The sequence below is a fragment of the Brachyhypopomus gauderio genome, chromosome 1, assembly GCF_052324685.1.
Source record: "Brachyhypopomus gauderio isolate BG-103 chromosome 1, BGAUD_0.2, whole genome shotgun sequence".
In the NCBI taxonomy this organism is placed as follows: domain Eukaryota; kingdom Metazoa; phylum Chordata; class Actinopteri; order Gymnotiformes; family Hypopomidae; genus Brachyhypopomus; species Brachyhypopomus gauderio.
The window spans coordinates 36,526,436-36,545,285 of record NC_135211.1 but is presented as its reverse complement, the minus strand read 5'-3'; the positions used below and the strand labels follow the sequence as shown (position 1 = coordinate 36,545,285).

Genomic DNA, 18,850 nt, shown 5'->3' with positions numbered 1-18,850 from the left:
ATAAACCCCTCCACACACATGCTGTATGACTTAGACCCCTCCACACACATGCTGTATGACGTAGACCCGTCCACACACATGCTGTATGACGTAGACCCCTTCACACACATGCTGTATGACGTAGACGCCTCCACACACATGCTGTATGACGTAGACCCCTCCACACACATGCTGTATGACATAAACCCCTCCACACACATGCTGTGACGTAGACCCGTCCACACACATGCTGTATGACGTAGACCCCTCCACACACATGCTGTATGACGTAGACCCCTCCACACACATGCTGTATGACGTAGACCCCTCCACACACATGCTGTATGACATAAACCCCTCCACACACATGCTGTATGACGTAGACCCCTCCACACACATGCTGTATGACGTAGACCCGTCCACACACATGCTGTATGACGTAGACCCCTTCACACACATGCTGTATGACGTAGACGCCTCCACACACATGCTGTATGACGTAGACCCCTCCACACACATGCTGTATGACATAAACCCCTCCACACACATGCTGTGACGTAGACCCGTCCACACACATGCTGTATGACGTAGACCCCTCCACACACATGCTGTATGACGTAGACCCCTCCACACACATGCTGTATGACTTAGACCCCTCCACACACATGCTGTATGACGTAGACCCGTCCACACACATGCTGTATGACGTAGACCCCTCCACACACATGCTGTATGATGTAGACCCCTCCACACACATGCTGTATGACTTAGACCCCTCCACACACATGCTGCATGACGTAGACCCGTCCACACACATGCTGTATGACGTAGACCCCTCCACACACATGCTGTATGACGTAGACCTTTCCACACACATGCTGTATGACGTAGACCCCTCCACACACATGCTGTATGACGTAGACCCCTCCACACACATGCTGTATGACGTAGACCCCTCCACACACATGCTGTATGATGTAGACCCCTCCACACACCTGCTGTATGATGTAGACCCCTCCACACACATGCTGTATGATGTAGACCCGTCCACACACATGCTGTATGACATAGACACCTCCACACACATGCTCTATGACGTAGACCCCTCCACACACATGCTGTATGACGTAGACGCCTCCAAACACATGCTGTATGACGTAGACCCGTCCACACACGCTGTATGACTTAGACCCCTCCACACACATGCTGTATGACGTAGACCTTTCCACACACATGCTGTATGACGTAGACCCCTCCACACACATGCTGTATGACATAGACCATGATATGAACCACCCCTCTAAATTCAGTCCTCCACATCTCAAAAGCTAACAGGTCTGTCCCCTGACAGGATAAACATGCTAACATGAACGTGAGATAAACGCTGTATTATAACCATGAAGAACATGAGATAACTCCTGTATTATAACCATGAAGAACATGAGATAAATCCTGAATTATAACCATGAAGAACGTGAGATAAACCCTGTATTATATCCATGAAGACTGTGAGACAAATCCTGTATTATAACCACTAGAGCAGGAACTTGTCATGTATGATGTGCATGTATGGAATTTGTGTTAACTGCATGTTAAGTTATAACTATTTTTTACAGTCCTTCCTCAGTGACACTAAAGGCACTGGTTGTGTGTGTACAGAGCCGGCCCTGACCAATGTGGTGCCCTAGGCAAGATTTTGGTTGGTGCCCCCTGCATCATCAGTCATCGGGTTGATTGTATCACTATTAAAGAAACGCACAAGGCGCAGGACGGTCAGGATGAGCCTGGTGGAAGGAGGCGATGAGGGAGGGGCACAGCACATGGGAGGCCGGAACCCAGCGGCGCTCTTCAGGCCCGTAGCCGACCCAGTCCACCAGGTACTGGAGCCCCTTACCTCTGCGCCTGGAGTCCATCAGCTGGTGTACATGGTACGCCGGACTGTTGGGAAGCTGCAGGGGCGAGGTCGGCCTAGCGGCATGGTCTTCGCTTAAGGGCCCCTCTCGTAGGGGTTTAAGTGCAGACATGTGGAAGGCTCGAGAGGCTTCCTCCTCCCCCTCACAGTCTTGGATGAGTACCCCGAGTAGAGTGAGCTCCCCTCATCCTCTTCCTCCATCAGTAGCTCGCTGTCCGTGTACTTGGTGAAACCCGAGCACACGGAAGGTGGATGGTCTTCTTCCTCTTCACCCTCACCGTAATACTCGGTGGGGGCGGAGCATACGGAGGGAGGATAGTCCTCCTCTTCTCCCCCTTCACCCTCATCGTAGTCCACGGTGGGGGCGGAACAAACCGAGGGAGCCCGGTCTTCTTCCTCCTCCTCCTCCTCCTCCTCTTCCTCCTCACCCTCACCGTAATCTACGGAGGGGGCGGAGCCCATGAAGGGGGGACAGTCCTCGCCTTCTTCCTCCTCCTCATCCTCCGATTCCTCATCCCTGAACTCGCTCTCCGGGGTCTTGGCGTTAGAGCAGAGCTCAAGGACACCTAACCTTATCGGGGAGAGGTCTCGGGAAGGAGAGGGGTGTCGCTCCCGCCACATCCGCTCCGCGGCTTCTCGGAAATAGTCTGCCATCTCTGCAGAAGAGGCTTCCAGAGCCTGAAGCAGCATGACCTTACATAACGGGTCTTGCTCCATCATCTCGGGGGTTACGTTGGCCTTGCGGTGTTGGGCAGGAGAAGAGGCATGGTGGTGCCGGCTGGGTCTCTGGCCCCTCTTGGCCTGGGTGGTGTATCCTGGCATGGTGTCTCTTGTCGGCTCGTCGTTCAGTAACGTCCAGAGGCACGAGGAAGGATGAGACAGAAATCCTCTTTCAGACGAACGTTACGTTTAATGAAAACACAGATGGAGCAGTAAGCGCATATTTAACATGAAAACACACAGGGACGTGTAGACTCTGTTGGGATATTTTTTCTTGACCCAGATAGGCCCCAACACTGCCCCGATGAACCAATTGGTTTTGACTGAGTTACCCAAGCAAAGTCTTAACACCAAAAGTTATTTTAGATTAATTTATATGGAATATAATTGAATACAATATATATATATATATATATATATATATATATATATATATATATATATATATATATATATATATATATATATATATCACAATATATATATATATATCACAGGACATCAGACTGTGGATTAAAGATGGCGCCGGTGTGTTGTTTGGCTGCTCGTCCCCTCTCGCCTAAATTTACCATAGCCATAGTGACTGTTTACCTAATTGTGGCTTTTATAGCACCTACTGCATTATCTGCTCTCTCCTATGATCGGGAGACACTTCTTTTAATTCGATCCATTATGATGGAAGCGTACAGTGAAAATCTCAGAGAAAACTGCCCTTTCAGTTCATGGCGTTACACCTCCTTACCTGTCAGCGTCTGTGGCCTTCACTGCGGCAATGCTCAGAGGAAAAGACGCCGGAGAAAGCGTGGAAAGCGAGGAGGAATTCGGGTGAGGACTGGGAGATTACTTGGACAATCATCGGAGATCCACAGCGCGCCTCTGACTTTCAAACTTGAAGGCGATCGCTATATCTCCCGACCAGTGATGGCTAAGTTACCTTGAGAAAGTAATCCGATTACTGATTACTGATTACTCCTTTTAAAAGTAACTTAGTTACGTTACATATTACTTGATTTTAAAAGTAACTACGTTAGATTACAAGTTACTTTAGTAGTTACATTCAGCAGCAAAATAAATTTTTCCAATACTCACTTTATTGGAAGTGCATTTTTAGCAGTAACAATGTATTGAAGCAGGTTCGGTAACCGAGGCAGAAACTGCTTAATCCAAAAATCCCGAGGAGGGAAACTTTATTGATAAAGCAACCCTGGCGCGTGTAGCTGCGCGGTATTATGTGTAAATTTATCTGTAAACGTAATACAAGCGAACTGGGGTGGGTTTCCCGAAACGTTCGTAGCGCTCAGTCAGACAGCTTGTGAAACGAAATACCATTACAATTTCAAGCATTTTAAAGTAGGCGACGTTAGTCAAAATTCCACTAACACAGCACTTTACAAACGTGGAACACAGTGCAACATTAAAATTCTTCAGGTAAATGTTCCTTCCCCTGTTTTTGATGGGTGTTTCTTTATACTACCACACATCGTTACGGGAGGACACTGCAAAAAATGACTTGTAAAACGTGCTCGCGCTCTCACAGGGTCGCGCGCAGCATGCGGAGTCGAGCGCTACGGTCAGACACAAAAGTAGAACTGAGCCAAGAAGAAAGCAAAAATATATATTTTTACTAGGGAAAATAAAAATAGTAACGCGCAATTATTTGGATAAGTAACTTTAATTTGATTACTGGACTGGAAATAGTAGCGCGTTATATTACTCGTTACCGAAAAAAGTGGTAAGATTAGAGTAACGCGTTACTAAGTAACGCGTTACTGACATCACTGCTCCCGACGCTCCATGGAGTGTGGATACTCCGGCCTCATTCAGCTGCTCCCCGCTTCCTCGCCGGCTCAGTTTCGCCTTACGGGGCGATTGCACGTAAGAAGTGGAGGGATTAACCACCAGAATCTTCATCACTTGGATCTTCAGCCGCCGATACATTTTAAGCCCATTCTGGTAAAGATGGCTCTTATTAATGCGCGATCAGTCTCAAACAAAACTTTCATTCTGAACGACTTTATTAAGTCACGTGATTTGGACTTTCTATTTGTGACTGAATCGTGGCTCACGCCAGGTGATTCATCTGCTCTGAATGAACTGACTCCTCTGAACTTTTCATTCCTGAACACGCCACGGAAGGCTGGCAGAGGTGGAGGACTGCTGTCCTTGTTCAACTCTCACTTCAAATGCCAGGTAATGCCCGTGGAAATGTGCTCAAGCTTTGAGGTCCAGATGTTTAAAGTGGAATTACCATCTCCGCTACTTTGTGTTCTTCTCTATCGTCCTCCCAAAAGCAATACTAACTTCATACAGGAATTTTCAGACTTCTTATCTTTAATTGTTCCAACCACGGATTCCCTTTTGATCCTTGGGGATTTTAATATTCACATCTGTTGCCCCGCTAAACCGTTGGTAACAGAATTTCAAAACTTACTGGACTCATTTAACCTTCTTCAGTCTGTTACTAGTCCTACTCATCAGCATGGACACACTCTTGATCTTGTGCTTTCATCAGGTTTCTCTGTATGTAATGTGGAAGTGCAGGATTTCTGTCTTTCAGATCATAAACCAGTTGTTTTTAACTCAACCTTTTCATTATCATCACCTAAAGTGCATAATAACTCGTACTATTCTCGTACAATAAATCAGTCCACTTCCCATTTGTTCACTGATGCCTTTTTAGCATCACCCTTTCACTCTGCCAATGAACCCTCTTCTTTAAAACTGAACTTAGAAGACCTCACTAATACCTTTAATTCAACATGCTCAGATATCCTGGATGATATAGCTCCACTTAGACTTAGAAAGCCCAAAGCTAAAAAACAGCCCTGGTTTAACACTGAAACACACTCACTTAGACTACTGTGCAGGAAAGCAGAGCGAAACTGGAAAAAAGATAAGCTCCAAGTTTCATACAAAATTTTTAGGGATTCTTTGATCAAGTTCCAGCTTTCTGTGAAGTCGGCCAGAGCTAAATACTTTTCAAATTTAGTCTCTACTCACTCAAACAATCCTAGGGTTCTTTTTAATACGATAAACTCGATTTTAACACCGGCTGATACCTCTTATATTAAAGAGTCTCCAGAATTATGTGAGAAATTCTGTAGCTATTTTTCTGACAAAATTCAAGCTATCAGATCAACCATTCCCTTATTGGACAATGCGATCCTTGAGAATCCTGCCTGCTCTGCTTCTTTGTCAGAGTTCGACCAAATCTCTTTGTCCCTGTTGACTAAGATTGTGTCTAGTATGAAGCCAGCCACATCTATACTGGACACCCTTCCAACACGCCTTTTTAAAGAAGTCTGGAACACTATCGGATCTAGTGTATGCGCTATTATAAATTCTAGCCTCTTAAGTGGACTGGTTCCTTTGTGTTTCAAGCACTCAGTTGTTCAGCCTCTTATTAAAAAACCTAATTTGGACCCAGCTGCCTTGTCTAGTTATAGACCCATCTCAAAATTGCCGCTCACATCAAAAATCCTGGAAAAGGTTGTTTGTAATCAACTTTCTTCTTATTTAGCAGAGAATAATATCTTGGACAAGTTTCAATCAGGTTTCCGAGCTCATCACAGCACAGAATCAGCCTTACTTAAATTAACGAATGATATCCTCCTTAATTTGGACCGTAATTCATGTGTCGTTTTAGCCATGCTGGACCTTAGCGCCGCTTTTGACACTGTCGATCACGATATTTTAATAAAGCGTCTTAACACGGTGGCAGGGGTCCAGGGGAAAGCACTAGCTTGGTTTTCTTCCTACCTAAAAGATCGCTCTTTTGCTGTCCAATTGGGTAAGTCAGTGTCTTTATCATCTCCCATTGCTACTGGTTTGCCACAGGGTTCCATCTTAGGCCCCATTCTCTTTTCACTTTATTTAGTTCCTTTAGGTTTAATTAAAAAAAATATGAAATCTCGTATCATTGCTATGCTGATGATACTCAGTTATACTTACCACTGAAACCGGGGGATACGCACTCTCTAAACATCTTGTCAGCGTGTATGAGGGAAGTCAAACTATGGCTAACTAAAAACTTTCTTAAGCTCAATGAGGACAAAACAGAGGTTGTCCTGTTTGGCAAGCCTGGTAACATTGAATCCTTCAAAAATAATCTGAGTTGTCATTTTCAAAATTTATCTCATTGTGTGAAAAACCTTGGAGTTATTTTTGACCCAGCACTTAAATTTGAAAAGCAAATCAACTCCGTTGTAAAATCAAGTTTTTTCCAATTACGCCAAATTGCTAAACTTAAACCGATTTTGTCATTTAAGGATCTCGAGACTGTTATTCATGCTTTTATCACAACACACCTTGACTATTGTAATTCCCTGTACATGGGGGTAAATCAGTCCTCTCTGGCCCGTCTGCAACTTGTTCAAAATGCAGCTGCTAGACTCCTTACCGGAACAAAAAAACGTGACCATATTTCTCCAGTCCTGGCTTCATTACACTGGCTTCCTATCAGGTACAGGATCCATTTTAAAATCCTACTGTTTGTTTTTAAGGCTCTTCATGGTGTGGCCCCGCGGTACATTTCTGATTTGATTAGCCCATATAATGCAAACAGGTCTCTTCGGTCTTCTAACAAACTACTGCTTAAAATTCCAACCTCACGTTTAAAACATAAGGGTGATAGGGCTTTCTCTGTTGCTGCCCCAACTTTGTGGAACTCTTTGCCCTATGAAATTAGATCAGTGTCTTCAATTGAGCAGTTTAAATCATGCCTTAAGACCTATCTTTTTTCACTTGCTCATGACTGCAAGTGATACGTCAATCAGTTCAATAATGTGGTTTATGGTCTATGGCCTTCTTAGTGATTTATCTTATATTTTTTTATTAGATTTTATTGTAGGTTCAATTTTATGTATGTATATGTGTGTGTATGTATATATGTATGTATATACGGTATGTACATATATGTCTGTATGTGTATATGTGTGTATATGTGTGTGTATGTATGTGTATGTATATGTATATATATATATATATATGTATGTATATGGGTGTGTGTATGGATACTGTGTATACTTTTTTAATCTGTTGTACAGCACTTTTGGTTAGCCTTGGCTATTTTAAAATGTGCTTTATAAATAAATTGTAAAAAATATATATATATATAGTCAAAGTATAAGTGGTACAAACTCTCCAGTGCACTGGTGCTAGTTGCCTAGAACTCTACCTAACCCAAGTGGATCTCAGCAGCGTCCAAGCAAAAAGTCCTCGTGCTGGGCGATGTCCTCCCTTTCATACCTCATCTCTAAGTTTCGATTCTTCTCTAAGTTTCGATATCTGCACCCACCTTTGCTACTCTTCCTTAGAGCCCCCCCTGCTCCTCTCTAGCCATCCATCTCCTTATCTCAAACTGCTTGTTTTGCAGCTTACACTGAATAGGCCCATTCTATTCTCCTCAAGGCCACTGAGGCCTTCTCACTTCTGCTCTTCCACAGTCTTTCAGGAAAACATTAAGTTTAAACATTAAGTTATTCACCTTTAAATTTATTTTTTCCAACAACTCTGACAACGACGAGCACAGGACACTGCGCGAACGCACTTAATTAATCTAAAGTTGATTAATCATTTGCATCCCTACTGCTAACCACTGCTGAAGAATGAAGAACCATCACCCAGAAAGCCAAAGACATCCCACACTGTTCTTTCAGAGAAGCTTTTTATTAAATGGTAACTGGTGAACCACAATCCACAGATGTATCTACTCTTAGCCAATGCATGACTATTTAGTACATTATTATTATGGAACTTAGTCTACAGAAGCAGTGGTGAGCTGACACAACCTGGTGAATAACACTAAACTGAACTACAACATGGCCTCTACTTTATTATAAGTAATATTCCATGTGACAACAGTAGGGAAAGACATACAAAAAGTTCAAACCATAAAACTATGTGCTGAAAATGAAGCAGAATCTATTGGAACAGGAATCTGTGAAAAAAAACAACCAATGTGAGATGTGGCACCCCACAAATCGCACAAAACATCACATTAACTGTTCGTTAAGATCGTTTCACACTGTTTGTTAAGGTCATTTCACATTTACACTCTGATATTCCACTACATTCAAATATTTCTGAATCTGAATCAAATCTGAATGACCTACATCTTGATTATACCACAGTTAGTTGTGACCCTACAATGTGATTGGCTGAGAGGCGATCTAGGAGTGCCAATATTACACGTTATAGCACTGTAACCGAAGCTCTCCATGTATTACTCCGCCACATACAGGTAACCTAGCAACGAAGCAGCGTTTACAAGTCAAACAGCGCAACTACAAACAAGCAGCAACATTATCAAAATTAATTACAGGGAGTTCGTTAAATCTATTTGTTTCGATCGGAAACTGGAGGATGAAGCTATAAATGACCAGACTGATTCCTCCAATGAGCCAAGGTTTGTCACGCTTACAAACAATGATTTGTATGAGCTGGAAATCAGAGAAATGAAGTTAATACCGTAAAACAAACGTCCTGGGCTCTTAATGTATTTACATCCTGGTTAAAGAGCAACGACATTGCAGTAGATTTTAGTATTATAAACAAAAATGAGATTAATCAGCTTTTACGACGTTTTTATGGATCCGTCAGAAACGTGAAGTTATATGGCATCAGCAGCTTCGTTGGTTTAAGAGCTGGACTGAACAGATACCTGAACGAACCTCCAATCAGCCGTGGATGGTCAATAATTGTTGTACTTTATTTTTAATAAATACAACTTTATCAACAGTTGTTTTTGTGTATATTTACCGCTATAATATTTATTGGGTAAGGCTGTTCCAGTGCTGTGTAAGTTTAGCAGCCAGCCATTGAATGGATCTATTTTAACTGGCGGAGTATTTTTAACCAAACAGGTCGTCCTCTTTAACTCAAAATCTTTCAATAAACAGCGATAATTGAACTGTGGTATAATCGCAATAATACTGTGTATAATGTGTAATATTGGCACTGCTGTGCTGATCTACGGCACTCGTGCCTACGACCGCAGCACAGCAGTGCCAATATTACACGTTATAGCACGAACCTCTAGTGTATTATTGCTTCATTAAATGATACTGGACTCGTATGGGACCTACAGTCACGTCTGTCCCCACAGTGTGTGTCCCTGCTGCACTGAGCTGACGATGAATTAAAGACATGAAGACTTTCAGATTTTTAGGAATTCTTCTGTTTTGTGAGGGATATTTTGTTTAATGCAGAGGGCGAGGTGTCCCGTGTGCAGTGGGGTGGGTTTATGATGTTCCTCACATGGTCAGGGGGGCGGCGCCGTGTGTCTCTCACAATCACCAGAACAAACACCTTCATTCTGCTCATAGTGTCTCTTCATACAGCCAACAAACTGAACCTCAACTCAGAGAATAACTGGAATCAGAGGAATCTCCTACTGACTGGTGTGACCACACAGAGAGTGAGTGTGTTTCTTCTGGCTGTTGATTTTGACTTTCTAAACTACACAGTTTTTAATCGTCTTCTTAGGGATAAAAAAATATTCTTAGGAATTTTTGTTACATAATTTAATTAGGTTCTTTTTTTCAGACCACAAAATAAAAAAAAAGCTAGGTTTTAAGAAAATAAACATTAAAACTACATTTTCATCAGGTGTTTTTTCATTATCCAGAATAAGCCCTTTAAACTGATGTACTCATGTCTGTATGTCCAGAATAAGCTCTTTAAACTCATGTACTTATGTCAGTATGTCCAGAATAAGCTCTTTAAACTCATGTACTCATGTCAGTATGTCCAGAATAAGCTCTTTAAACTCATGTACTCATGTCAGTATGTCCAGAATAAGCTCTTTAAACTCATGTACTCATGTCAGTATGTCCAGAATAAGCTCTTTAAACTCATGTACTCATGTCAGTATGTCCAGAATAAGCTCTTTAAACTCATGTACTCATGTCTGTATGTCCAGAATAAGCTCTTTAAACTCATGTACTCATGTCTGTATGTCCAGAATAAGCTCTTTAAACTCATGTACTCATGTAAGTATGTCCAGAATAAGCTCTTTAAACTCATGTACTCATTTCAGTATGTCCAGAATAAGCTCTTTAAACTCATGTACTCATGTTAGTATGTCCAGAATAAGCTCTTTAAACTCATGTACTCATGTCAGTATGTCCAGAATAAGCTCTTTAAACTGATGTACTCATGTCTGTATGTCCAGAATAAGCTCTTTAAACTCATGTACTTATGTCAGTATGTCCAGAATAAGCTCTTTAAACTCATGTACTCATGTAAGTATGTCCAGAATAAGCTCTTTAAACTCATGTACTCATTTCAGTATGTCCAGAATAAGCTCTTTAAACTCATGTACTCATGTTAGTATGTCCAGAATAAGCTCTTTAAACTCATGTACTCATGTCAGTATGTCCAGAATAAGCTCTTTAAACTCATGTACTCATGTAAGTATGTCCAGAATAAGCTCTTTAAACCGATGTACTCATGTCAGTAACTGTATATCCTGTATCTTTGACTTCTCTTGCAGCAGAGATGACTATGTGGGTTCTTGTGTTTCTAATAGTTTCTTCCTTAGAGCTCTCTAGCTCTGATCAAGGTACGACAGCACTCTATTCATTCTGTTCACTCTATTCACTCTCTTTACTCTTTACAATAAAGGGAATTGTGGTCTCTAAACTCAGACAAAAATGCAAAGTGACAATATTACAATAATAATAGTAAGCAATTTAATTTAATGGCTCATATTGTCATCTGTATGGAGCATATGGTCATCTGTACAGCCCCTATGGTCATCTGTACTGCCCCTATGGTCATCTATACTGCCCCTATGGTTGTCTGATATGAAAAATTCATAATTGATATGCTCATGTCAACTGAGTGCTGCCCCTTAGCCAAACTGTCTAGAGCCGGGCCTGGTTTCACCTGGTTTCACCGGGTCTGGTTTCACCGGGCCTGGTTTCACCTGGTTTCACCGGGTCTGGTTTCACCGGGCCTGCATTCACCTGGTTTCACCGGGCCTGGTTTCACCGGGCCTGGTTTCACCTGCTTTCACCTGGTCTCTTGTGTCTCTCATGTTATATGTGTGGCAGTCATGGTCTGGTGGTAGGGAACTGGTCTTGTGACCGGAGGGTTGTGGGTTCGATTCCCAGACCTGAGGCCATGACTGAGGTGCCCTTGAGCAAGGCACCTAACCCCAACTGCTCCCCGGGCGCCGGGCTAGGGCTGCCCACCGCTCTGGGCACGTGTGATCCACAGCCCCCTAGTAATCACTAGTGTGTGTGTGTGTGTGTGTGTGTGTGATCCACAGCCCCCTAGTTAATCACTAGTGTGTGTGTGTTCTAACTGCACAGATGGGTTAAAAGCGCATTATATGTTGCACTTGTCTTGTGAACGTTTGTGCGTTTAAGTTTGCATCTGTGTCACTTTCTTGTTTTTTGCCGCTGCATGTTCCATGTTGTTTAAAATAAACATTTTCTTTTGAACTACTCTAACTTTGCCTCTCACACATTACAGTGCCAACCGTTAATATCTAAAATTAATATATAATAATAAAACCTATAATTATAATTGTTGTTATTAATATGATTACTGTTGTTATATAAATTCAATAATTATTAATTAATTACATTTTTATTATTGAATCATTTAATTTCTGAATACAGTCACGGAGTATTACAGCCCAAGGAGCTGCAAAGACGTCATGGAAAAATATAAAACCAAAGAAGGTAAGTGACACAATTACTAATATAAAGACAAAGAAGGTAGGTGACACAATTACTAATGTAAAGACAAAGAAAATAGTGTCACAATTACAGAACTGTGGTTATACATCTTACATTTCACATAAGGTGCTACTAAAAAAATACACCCGAGACCTTTGCTATGTGATATATGTACATCACATATATCAGGGTTGCCAACTTTTGAAGATCACTTGGAGTGAGATTTGAACCTGGAGGGGTGGCGAACGGAAGTTGTTGAGCGGGGGTGGCAAACGTAAATTGATACCAGATGAATCATAGATGTGGATCAGAGGTAAAAAACAACTAGATTTTTCTTTTCGGCGTGAGAAATCGGAAGTGTGGCGTGAGAGCGTGTGAAGATGGTTAAATGCGTGTATCTCATGCTCAATGCGTGAGAGTTGGCCACCCTGTATATATGCTGAGGCCAAACAACCCCCAGGGCTAATATTTAGATGAACAGCCAAGTAAAAAAAAAACCCAGGGCTAATATTTAGACGTACTACCAGATTTAATAACCTCCAGAGTTAATCTTTGAACAGCCAGGTTAAACAACACTTATCTTTTTATTTTATATATACTCTTATATAACTCTTAACTCTTTTATTAACTCTTATATGAACCAGCAGATCTTCATTGGTATAAACATTTGCTGACTCATGTAATCTCATTAACTTATTAGTTATAAGTATAACTAATAATTTTTTAACAAGTTTTTTTGACTTAAGACAAAATCTTAGAAACTACCAGATGACACCAGAGTATGAAGAATGTATATTGTTCACCAAGTGTAATCCAATATTGTTATGATTCCTGTCTACTACCCTCCTGTTTTGGTTTATATTTCCTGGTTTCCCTTTGTGTACTCTTATTTTGAAAGTCATTGAGTCTGGTTTCTGTTCACTCCTTGTTTGTAACCCTGCCTCCCATTAGTGTTCCCAGGTGTTTGTACTTGGTTGTCCTTGATTTCCCCTGTATTTAATCCCTGGTTTCTGTGTAGTCTGTGCTGGTCATTATATTGGTAACATCTCTGTGGTTCATAGTTCTGTCCAGAGATTTCTGTATGTAAGTCTGTTCTTGTTGGTTTTGATTAGCTGTATTAAATATGAATGACTCTTTCCTGGATTTGACCCTTGCCTGTTTACACTACCATTCAAAAGTTTGGGGTCACTTAGAAATGTTCTTATTTTTGAAAGAAAAACAGTTTTTTTTTTTTCAATTTAGCTAACATTAAATGCATCAAAACTACACTCTATACATTATTAATGTGGTAAATGACTATTCTAGCTGTAAACATCTGGTTTTTAATGCAATATCTACATAGATGTATGGAGACCCATTTCCAACAACCATCATTCCAGTGTTCTAATGGTACATTGTGTTTGCTAACTCTGTAAGGAGGCTATTGGATATTTAGAAAACCCTTGTGCAAGTAGGTTAGCACAGCTGAAAACAGTTTTGCTGATTAGAGAAGCTATAAAACTGACATTCCTTTGAGCTAGTTTAGAATCTGGAGCATTACAATTGTTGGTTTGATTAAACTCACAAAATGGCCAGAAAAAAACAACTTTCAATTGAAACTCGACAGTCTATTCTTGTTCTGAGAAATGAAGTCTATTCCATGCGAGACATTGCCAAGAAACTGAAGATTTCCTTCAATGGTGTGTACTACTCCCTTCAGAGGAGAGCACAGACAGGCTCTAACCAGAGTAGAAGGAGAAGTGGAAGGCCCCCACTGCACAACTGAGCAAGAAGACAAGTACATTAGAGTCTCCAGTTTGAGAAATCGATGCCTCACAGGTCCTCAACTGGCAGCTTCATTAAATAGTACCCGCAAAACACCAGTGTCAACATCTACAGTGAAGAGGCGACTCCAGGATGCTGGCCTTCAGGGCAGAGTGGCAAAGAAAAAGCCATATCTGAGACTGGCTAATAAAAGAAAAAGATTAATATGGGCAAAAGAACACAGACATTGGACAGAGGAAGATTGGAAAAAGTGTTATGGACAGATGAATCAAAGTTTGAGGTGTTTGGATCACACAGAAGAACATTTGTGAGACGCAGAACAACTGAAAAGATGTTGGAAGAGTGCCTGACACCATCTGTCAAACATGGTGGAGGTAATGTGATGGTCTGGGGTTGCTTTGGTGCTGGTAAAGTGGGAGATTTGAACAAGGTAAAAGGGATTTTAATAAGGAAGGCTATCACTCTATTTTGCAACACCATGCCATACCCTGTGGACAGCGCTTGATTGGAGCCAATTTCATCCTGCAACAGGACAATGACCCAAAGCACACCTCCAAATTATGCACAAACTATTTAGAGAAGAAGCAGGCAGCTGGTGTTTTATCGGTAATGGAGTGGCCAGCGCAGTCACCAGATCTCAACCCCATTGAGCTGTTGTGGGAGCAGCTTGACCGTATGGTACAAAAAAAGTGCCCATTTACCCAATCAAACTTGTGGGAGCGGCTTCTGGAAGCATGGGGTGAAATTTCTCCAGATTACCTCAGCAAATTAACAGCTAGAATGCCAAAGGTCTGCAATGCTGTAATTGCTGCTAAGGGAGCATTCTTTGACGAAAGCAAAGTTTAATGCAGAAAATTATTAAAAAAAAAAAAAAAAAATTATTTCTACCTTGTCAATGTCTGGACTATATTTCTATTCATTTTGCAACTCATTTGATAAATAAAAGTATGAGATTTCAGGGAAAACACAAAATTGTCTAGGTGACCCCAAACTTTTGAACGGTAGTGTATATGACCCTGATTTTGGATTGCCCTTCAAAACACCTTGCTCTGCCCAGCACATGCGTCTACCTCATCACTTCCAGACGCCACAAACGTTATAGAATGACCAGCCTTACCAGGACGCAGCGAGAGAGCGAGGAGCAAACGCAAAAAGAGCTGCCGAGGGGATCTTGTATCTGTATGTTCCTCCAGGGTTTCCAAGGCACCAGTGGTGGTGGAGGACGCCAATGCCTCCCCGCCAGCTCCGGTGAAGGAGGGACCACGCCCATGTCTCCTGTGCTCCATGCTGCACCCATGGACGTCACCACTGACCTCCCTCCACTCATCCCATCCACCATCCCAGCCTCACCCCTGGAGACCCCAAAGGTTTTTTTTGGGGTTACTGGACACACTCCCCAGGAGGGGCCTGAGAGCGACCCAGAGGCCCAGGAGGGGCCCCCGCCGCCTGTCCCCGCACCCCGCCAGGTTGTCACCATCCATCCTGTTCCCTCAGTGACTGTGTTGCCCACTTGTGGGCATGGACTTGATGTATTGTTTGCTTCTGCTTCTGTGCCAATGTTCCCATTCCTGGTTTTGTGTTGGTCCTTGTTCCTGTAGTTGTGTCTGTCCAAGTCCATGTTGCTGTTCCCGTGTCCGTGCCCAGTGGTGTCATCTCTGTTCCTGTCCCCGTGTCTGTTCCCCAGGTCGTGACCCACTTTGTACCCGTACCTGTATCTGTTGTGCATAGTATTTTTGCCTCTGTGTTTGCCTCTGCCCCTTTCCCTGGCCCCACTCCCATGTCTGCTCCCAGTCCTGTCTCGTCCAGCCCTGTTCCTGGATCTCTGCCAGTCACTGTCCAGTTCCCCAAGGCCCCTTGTCATATTTTGCCTGCCTGTTCCTCTCTTTGTTCCTGTTTCGTCTGGTCCCACTCGTGGTTCAGTCCCATTCCCTCGTCTCTGCCTGTTTCTTGTTCCAGTCCTTTGCCCTCATAGTCTGGTTTTTGTGTTGTGCGTCAGGAGCCACGCATTTAAGGGGGGATACTGTTACGATTCCTGTCTACTACCCTCCTGTTTTGGTTTATATTTCCTGGTTTCCCTTTGTGTACTCTTATTTTGAAAGTCATTGAGTCTGGTTTCTGTTCACTCCTTGTTTGTAACCCTGCCTCCCATTAGTGTTCCCAGGTGTTTGTACTTGGTTGTCCTTGATTTCCCCTGTATTTTATCCCTGGTTTCTGTGTAGTCTGTGCTGGTCATTATATTGGTAACATCTCTGTGGTTCATAGTGCTGTCCAGTTATTCCTGTATGTAAGTCTGTTCTTGCTGGTTGTGATTAGCTGTATTAAATATGAATTACTTTCTCCTGGATTTGACCCTTGCCTGTTTATGTGACCCTGATTTTGGATTGCCCTTCAAAACACCTTGTTCTGCTCAGCACATGCGTCCACCTCATCACTTCCAGACTCCACAAACGTTACAAATACTGTTTTAATCAAACATCTCCCATCCCACCTGCAGATGGGCTGTACAATCTCACCACAGAGAGAGGGGTGGTGTACCAGACCTACTGTGATATGACCACTGATGGAGGGGGCTGGACGCTGGTGGCCAGTGTCCATGAGAACAACATGTATGGAAAATGCACCGTTGGGGATCGCTGGTCTAGCCAGCAAGGTAGTAACCCCAACCTACCAGGGGGAGAGGGAACCTGGGCTAACACGGTGACGTTTGGGACAGCAGAAGCAGCCACCAGTGATGATTATAAGGTACAGTAAAACACAGAACTTACATCTGCCTCCTCTGTGTCAGAAAGTGCTGAGAGAGGTGAGCTAAGCTGTTGTGTTTGTCTAGATAACACTACACAAAGGCCAGAGCACAGCTATGTAAAGCACAGGTACAGCAGAGGTTTTCATTGGCTGAACGTCTTCTGAGATGCTTAGTCAGCTCATCGTGTTGACTGTGCCTACCAGACTATCTGTCTCCCCTTCCACAGAATCCTGGGTATTACGACATCCTGGCACAGGATCTGTCTGTATGGCACGTTCCTAATAACGCTCAGCTACAGGACTGGGCCACCAACGCCATCTTTCGCTACCACACGGACGACCACTTCCTCACCCAACATGGAGGAAACCTCTTCTACTTGTTCAGGGTCACACCTCTACATTTCTTTGCATGCGTTATGTTTCTATGACTGAACATATTTATATATGTCAACAAAAGCCCAAAAGGTCCCATAATACGTATTTATATTCACAAATGCAGGCTTATCTCAATACAGTAGTGTGACTACTACACTGAGATGAACTGAATGTAGTTTAATCAGAAATCTCACGGTCTTTTACACTGCCCTTATTGAGTAGTCTTGTGTTTCCCCCTTCAGAAATTCCCAGTCAGATATGGAGAAGGCACCTGTCTTAGCAGTAATGGACCTTCTGTCCCAGTGAAGTATGATACTGGAAATGCAGCATCTATCAGGAAGCATTATGGTCCTAACACAAGGGGTTTGTCACTGTTCTTTAACTGCTAAGAGATTTTTACCACAGAAATGTCAATGAATGTCTCCACATAACTGTAACTTGATGAAATTCAATTAATGTTTTTATTTTAATCTTTTCAGGAGAGTTTGAGCCTGGTTTTGTCACTTTCAGAGTGTTTAACCATGAGAGGGCAGCTATGGCACTTTGCTCTGGAGTCAAAGTAACTGGCTGTAACACCGAACATGTGAGCAAATAGAAACAGTTGTACAGTAGTTGGAACCTGAACACCAAACATGTGCATTACAGTAACTGCTGGGCTTGTGTTCTTCAGTACTGCATTGGTGGAGGGGGTCATTTTCCAGAAGCCACCCCCAGACAGTGTGGAGATTTCACTGGATTTGACTGGAACGGCTACGGCACGAGAGCTGGCTGGAGTGCTTCCAGAGAGATTACTGAATCTGCTGTGTTTCTGTTCTACCGTTGAGATCCTGCTCAGCCCAACCCCAGCTAACAGTCTGACCATAATTATTATAACAGTGTTAGCATACGTTACAAAAGAAAAAACATTGTAGCTTTTAAAAATAAAGTGATTTCCATGCAGTAATTTACAACACATCTCTTTTTAAATGTATTTATTTTCTGGTCTGTTGTGTGCCTGGATCTACCAAACACATGAATCCCAGAGTCCCCACAGGAGTGGTGTGGAGTTAGCATCAGCCATGGTGTGGAGTTAGCATCAGTCATGGTGTGGAGTTAGCATCAGCCATGGTATGGAGTTAGCATCAGTCATGGTGTGGAGTTAGCATGAGCCATGGTGTGGAGTTAGCATGAGTGTAACCTGTCCAAGCTGGACGGACTACTTTAACCCAGACTACGCCACCTAGGAGGAAGAGAGCCCTAGGAACTCTTAATAAAATAGTCGTATTTCACCCAAAGGTTCCAGATCAGGTGGTGAGCAATCAAAACACTAAAGGATATATTCCACAAATTTATTACAATATAGCATAAAACACAATTGGATCTGCCCTCACAGAAGATGCCGCCAGACAACCTACCAAAAATAAAACCCACCAAAGTAAAACCCACACAGCAAACTAAATTAACCAAAAAGTACACAAACACGTTGTCACTAAAATATAATCCACCACAAATCACACACGGAGTCTACCGGCAACCACCGGAGGGGACTGTCCACACAACACTATACGGGAAAAATAATAAAATGATAAAAGTCCAGGGGAGGAGTCGATGAGGAGTCCACCACCAATCCAATTGGTCCCGCGTCACCGTTTCGGCCACGTCGCGCTGAAACACAGGAGAACTGGAGCAG

At 42.7% G+C, this 18,850-nt stretch overlaps 1 protein-coding gene and 1 long non-coding RNA gene across 5 annotated transcripts in view; one reads left to right on the top strand and one right to left on the bottom strand.

Annotated features, from left to right (window-relative positions):
• Positions 1-18,850, bottom strand: part of LOC143519366 (uncharacterized) — a 41,150-nt gene that overhangs the window by 13,944 nt on the left and 8,356 nt on the right. The gene's annotated exons all lie outside the window — the stretch shown is intronic.
• Positions 8,871-18,125, top strand: LOC143519335 (intelectin-like). Of its 4 annotated transcripts, none has more exons than XM_077012689.1 (9): positions 8,871-9,017; positions 9,952-10,028; positions 11,109-11,174; positions 12,241-12,303; positions 16,559-16,806; positions 17,034-17,192; positions 17,424-17,544; positions 17,661-17,764; positions 17,852-18,125. In XM_077012689.1, the coding sequence occupies exons 3-9, from the start codon at positions 11,111-11,113 to the stop codon at positions 18,002-18,004; spliced, it is 912 nt and encodes a 303-aa protein (XP_076868804.1). In that variant the 5' UTR covers positions 8,871-9,017; positions 9,952-10,028; positions 11,109-11,110; the 3' UTR covers positions 18,005-18,125. The 4 variants fall into 4 exon arrangements, with proteins under 4 accessions (XP_076868804.1, XP_076868778.1, XP_076868795.1 ...); XM_077012663.1 differs by having other exon boundaries at positions 8,872-9,017; positions 11,106-11,174; XM_077012680.1 differs by having other exon boundaries at positions 8,877-9,017; positions 9,937-10,028.

What these genes read in the sequence shown, in the direction of transcription:
- LOC143519335 (XM_077012689.1), top strand. Translation starts at nt 11,111, where the DNA reads ATGACTATGTGGGTTCTTGTGTTTCTAATAGTTTCTTCCTTAGAGCTC. An exon ending in AAAATATAAAACCAAAGAAG is followed by an intron (nt 12,304 to 16,558) that starts GTAAGTGACACA and finishes TCCCACCTGCAG; the next exon opens with ATGGGCTGTACAATCTCACC. An exon ending in ACCTCTTCTACTTGTTCAGG is followed by an intron (nt 17,193 to 17,423) that starts GTCACACCTCTA and finishes TTCCCCCTTCAG; the next exon opens with AAATTCCCAGTCAGATATGG.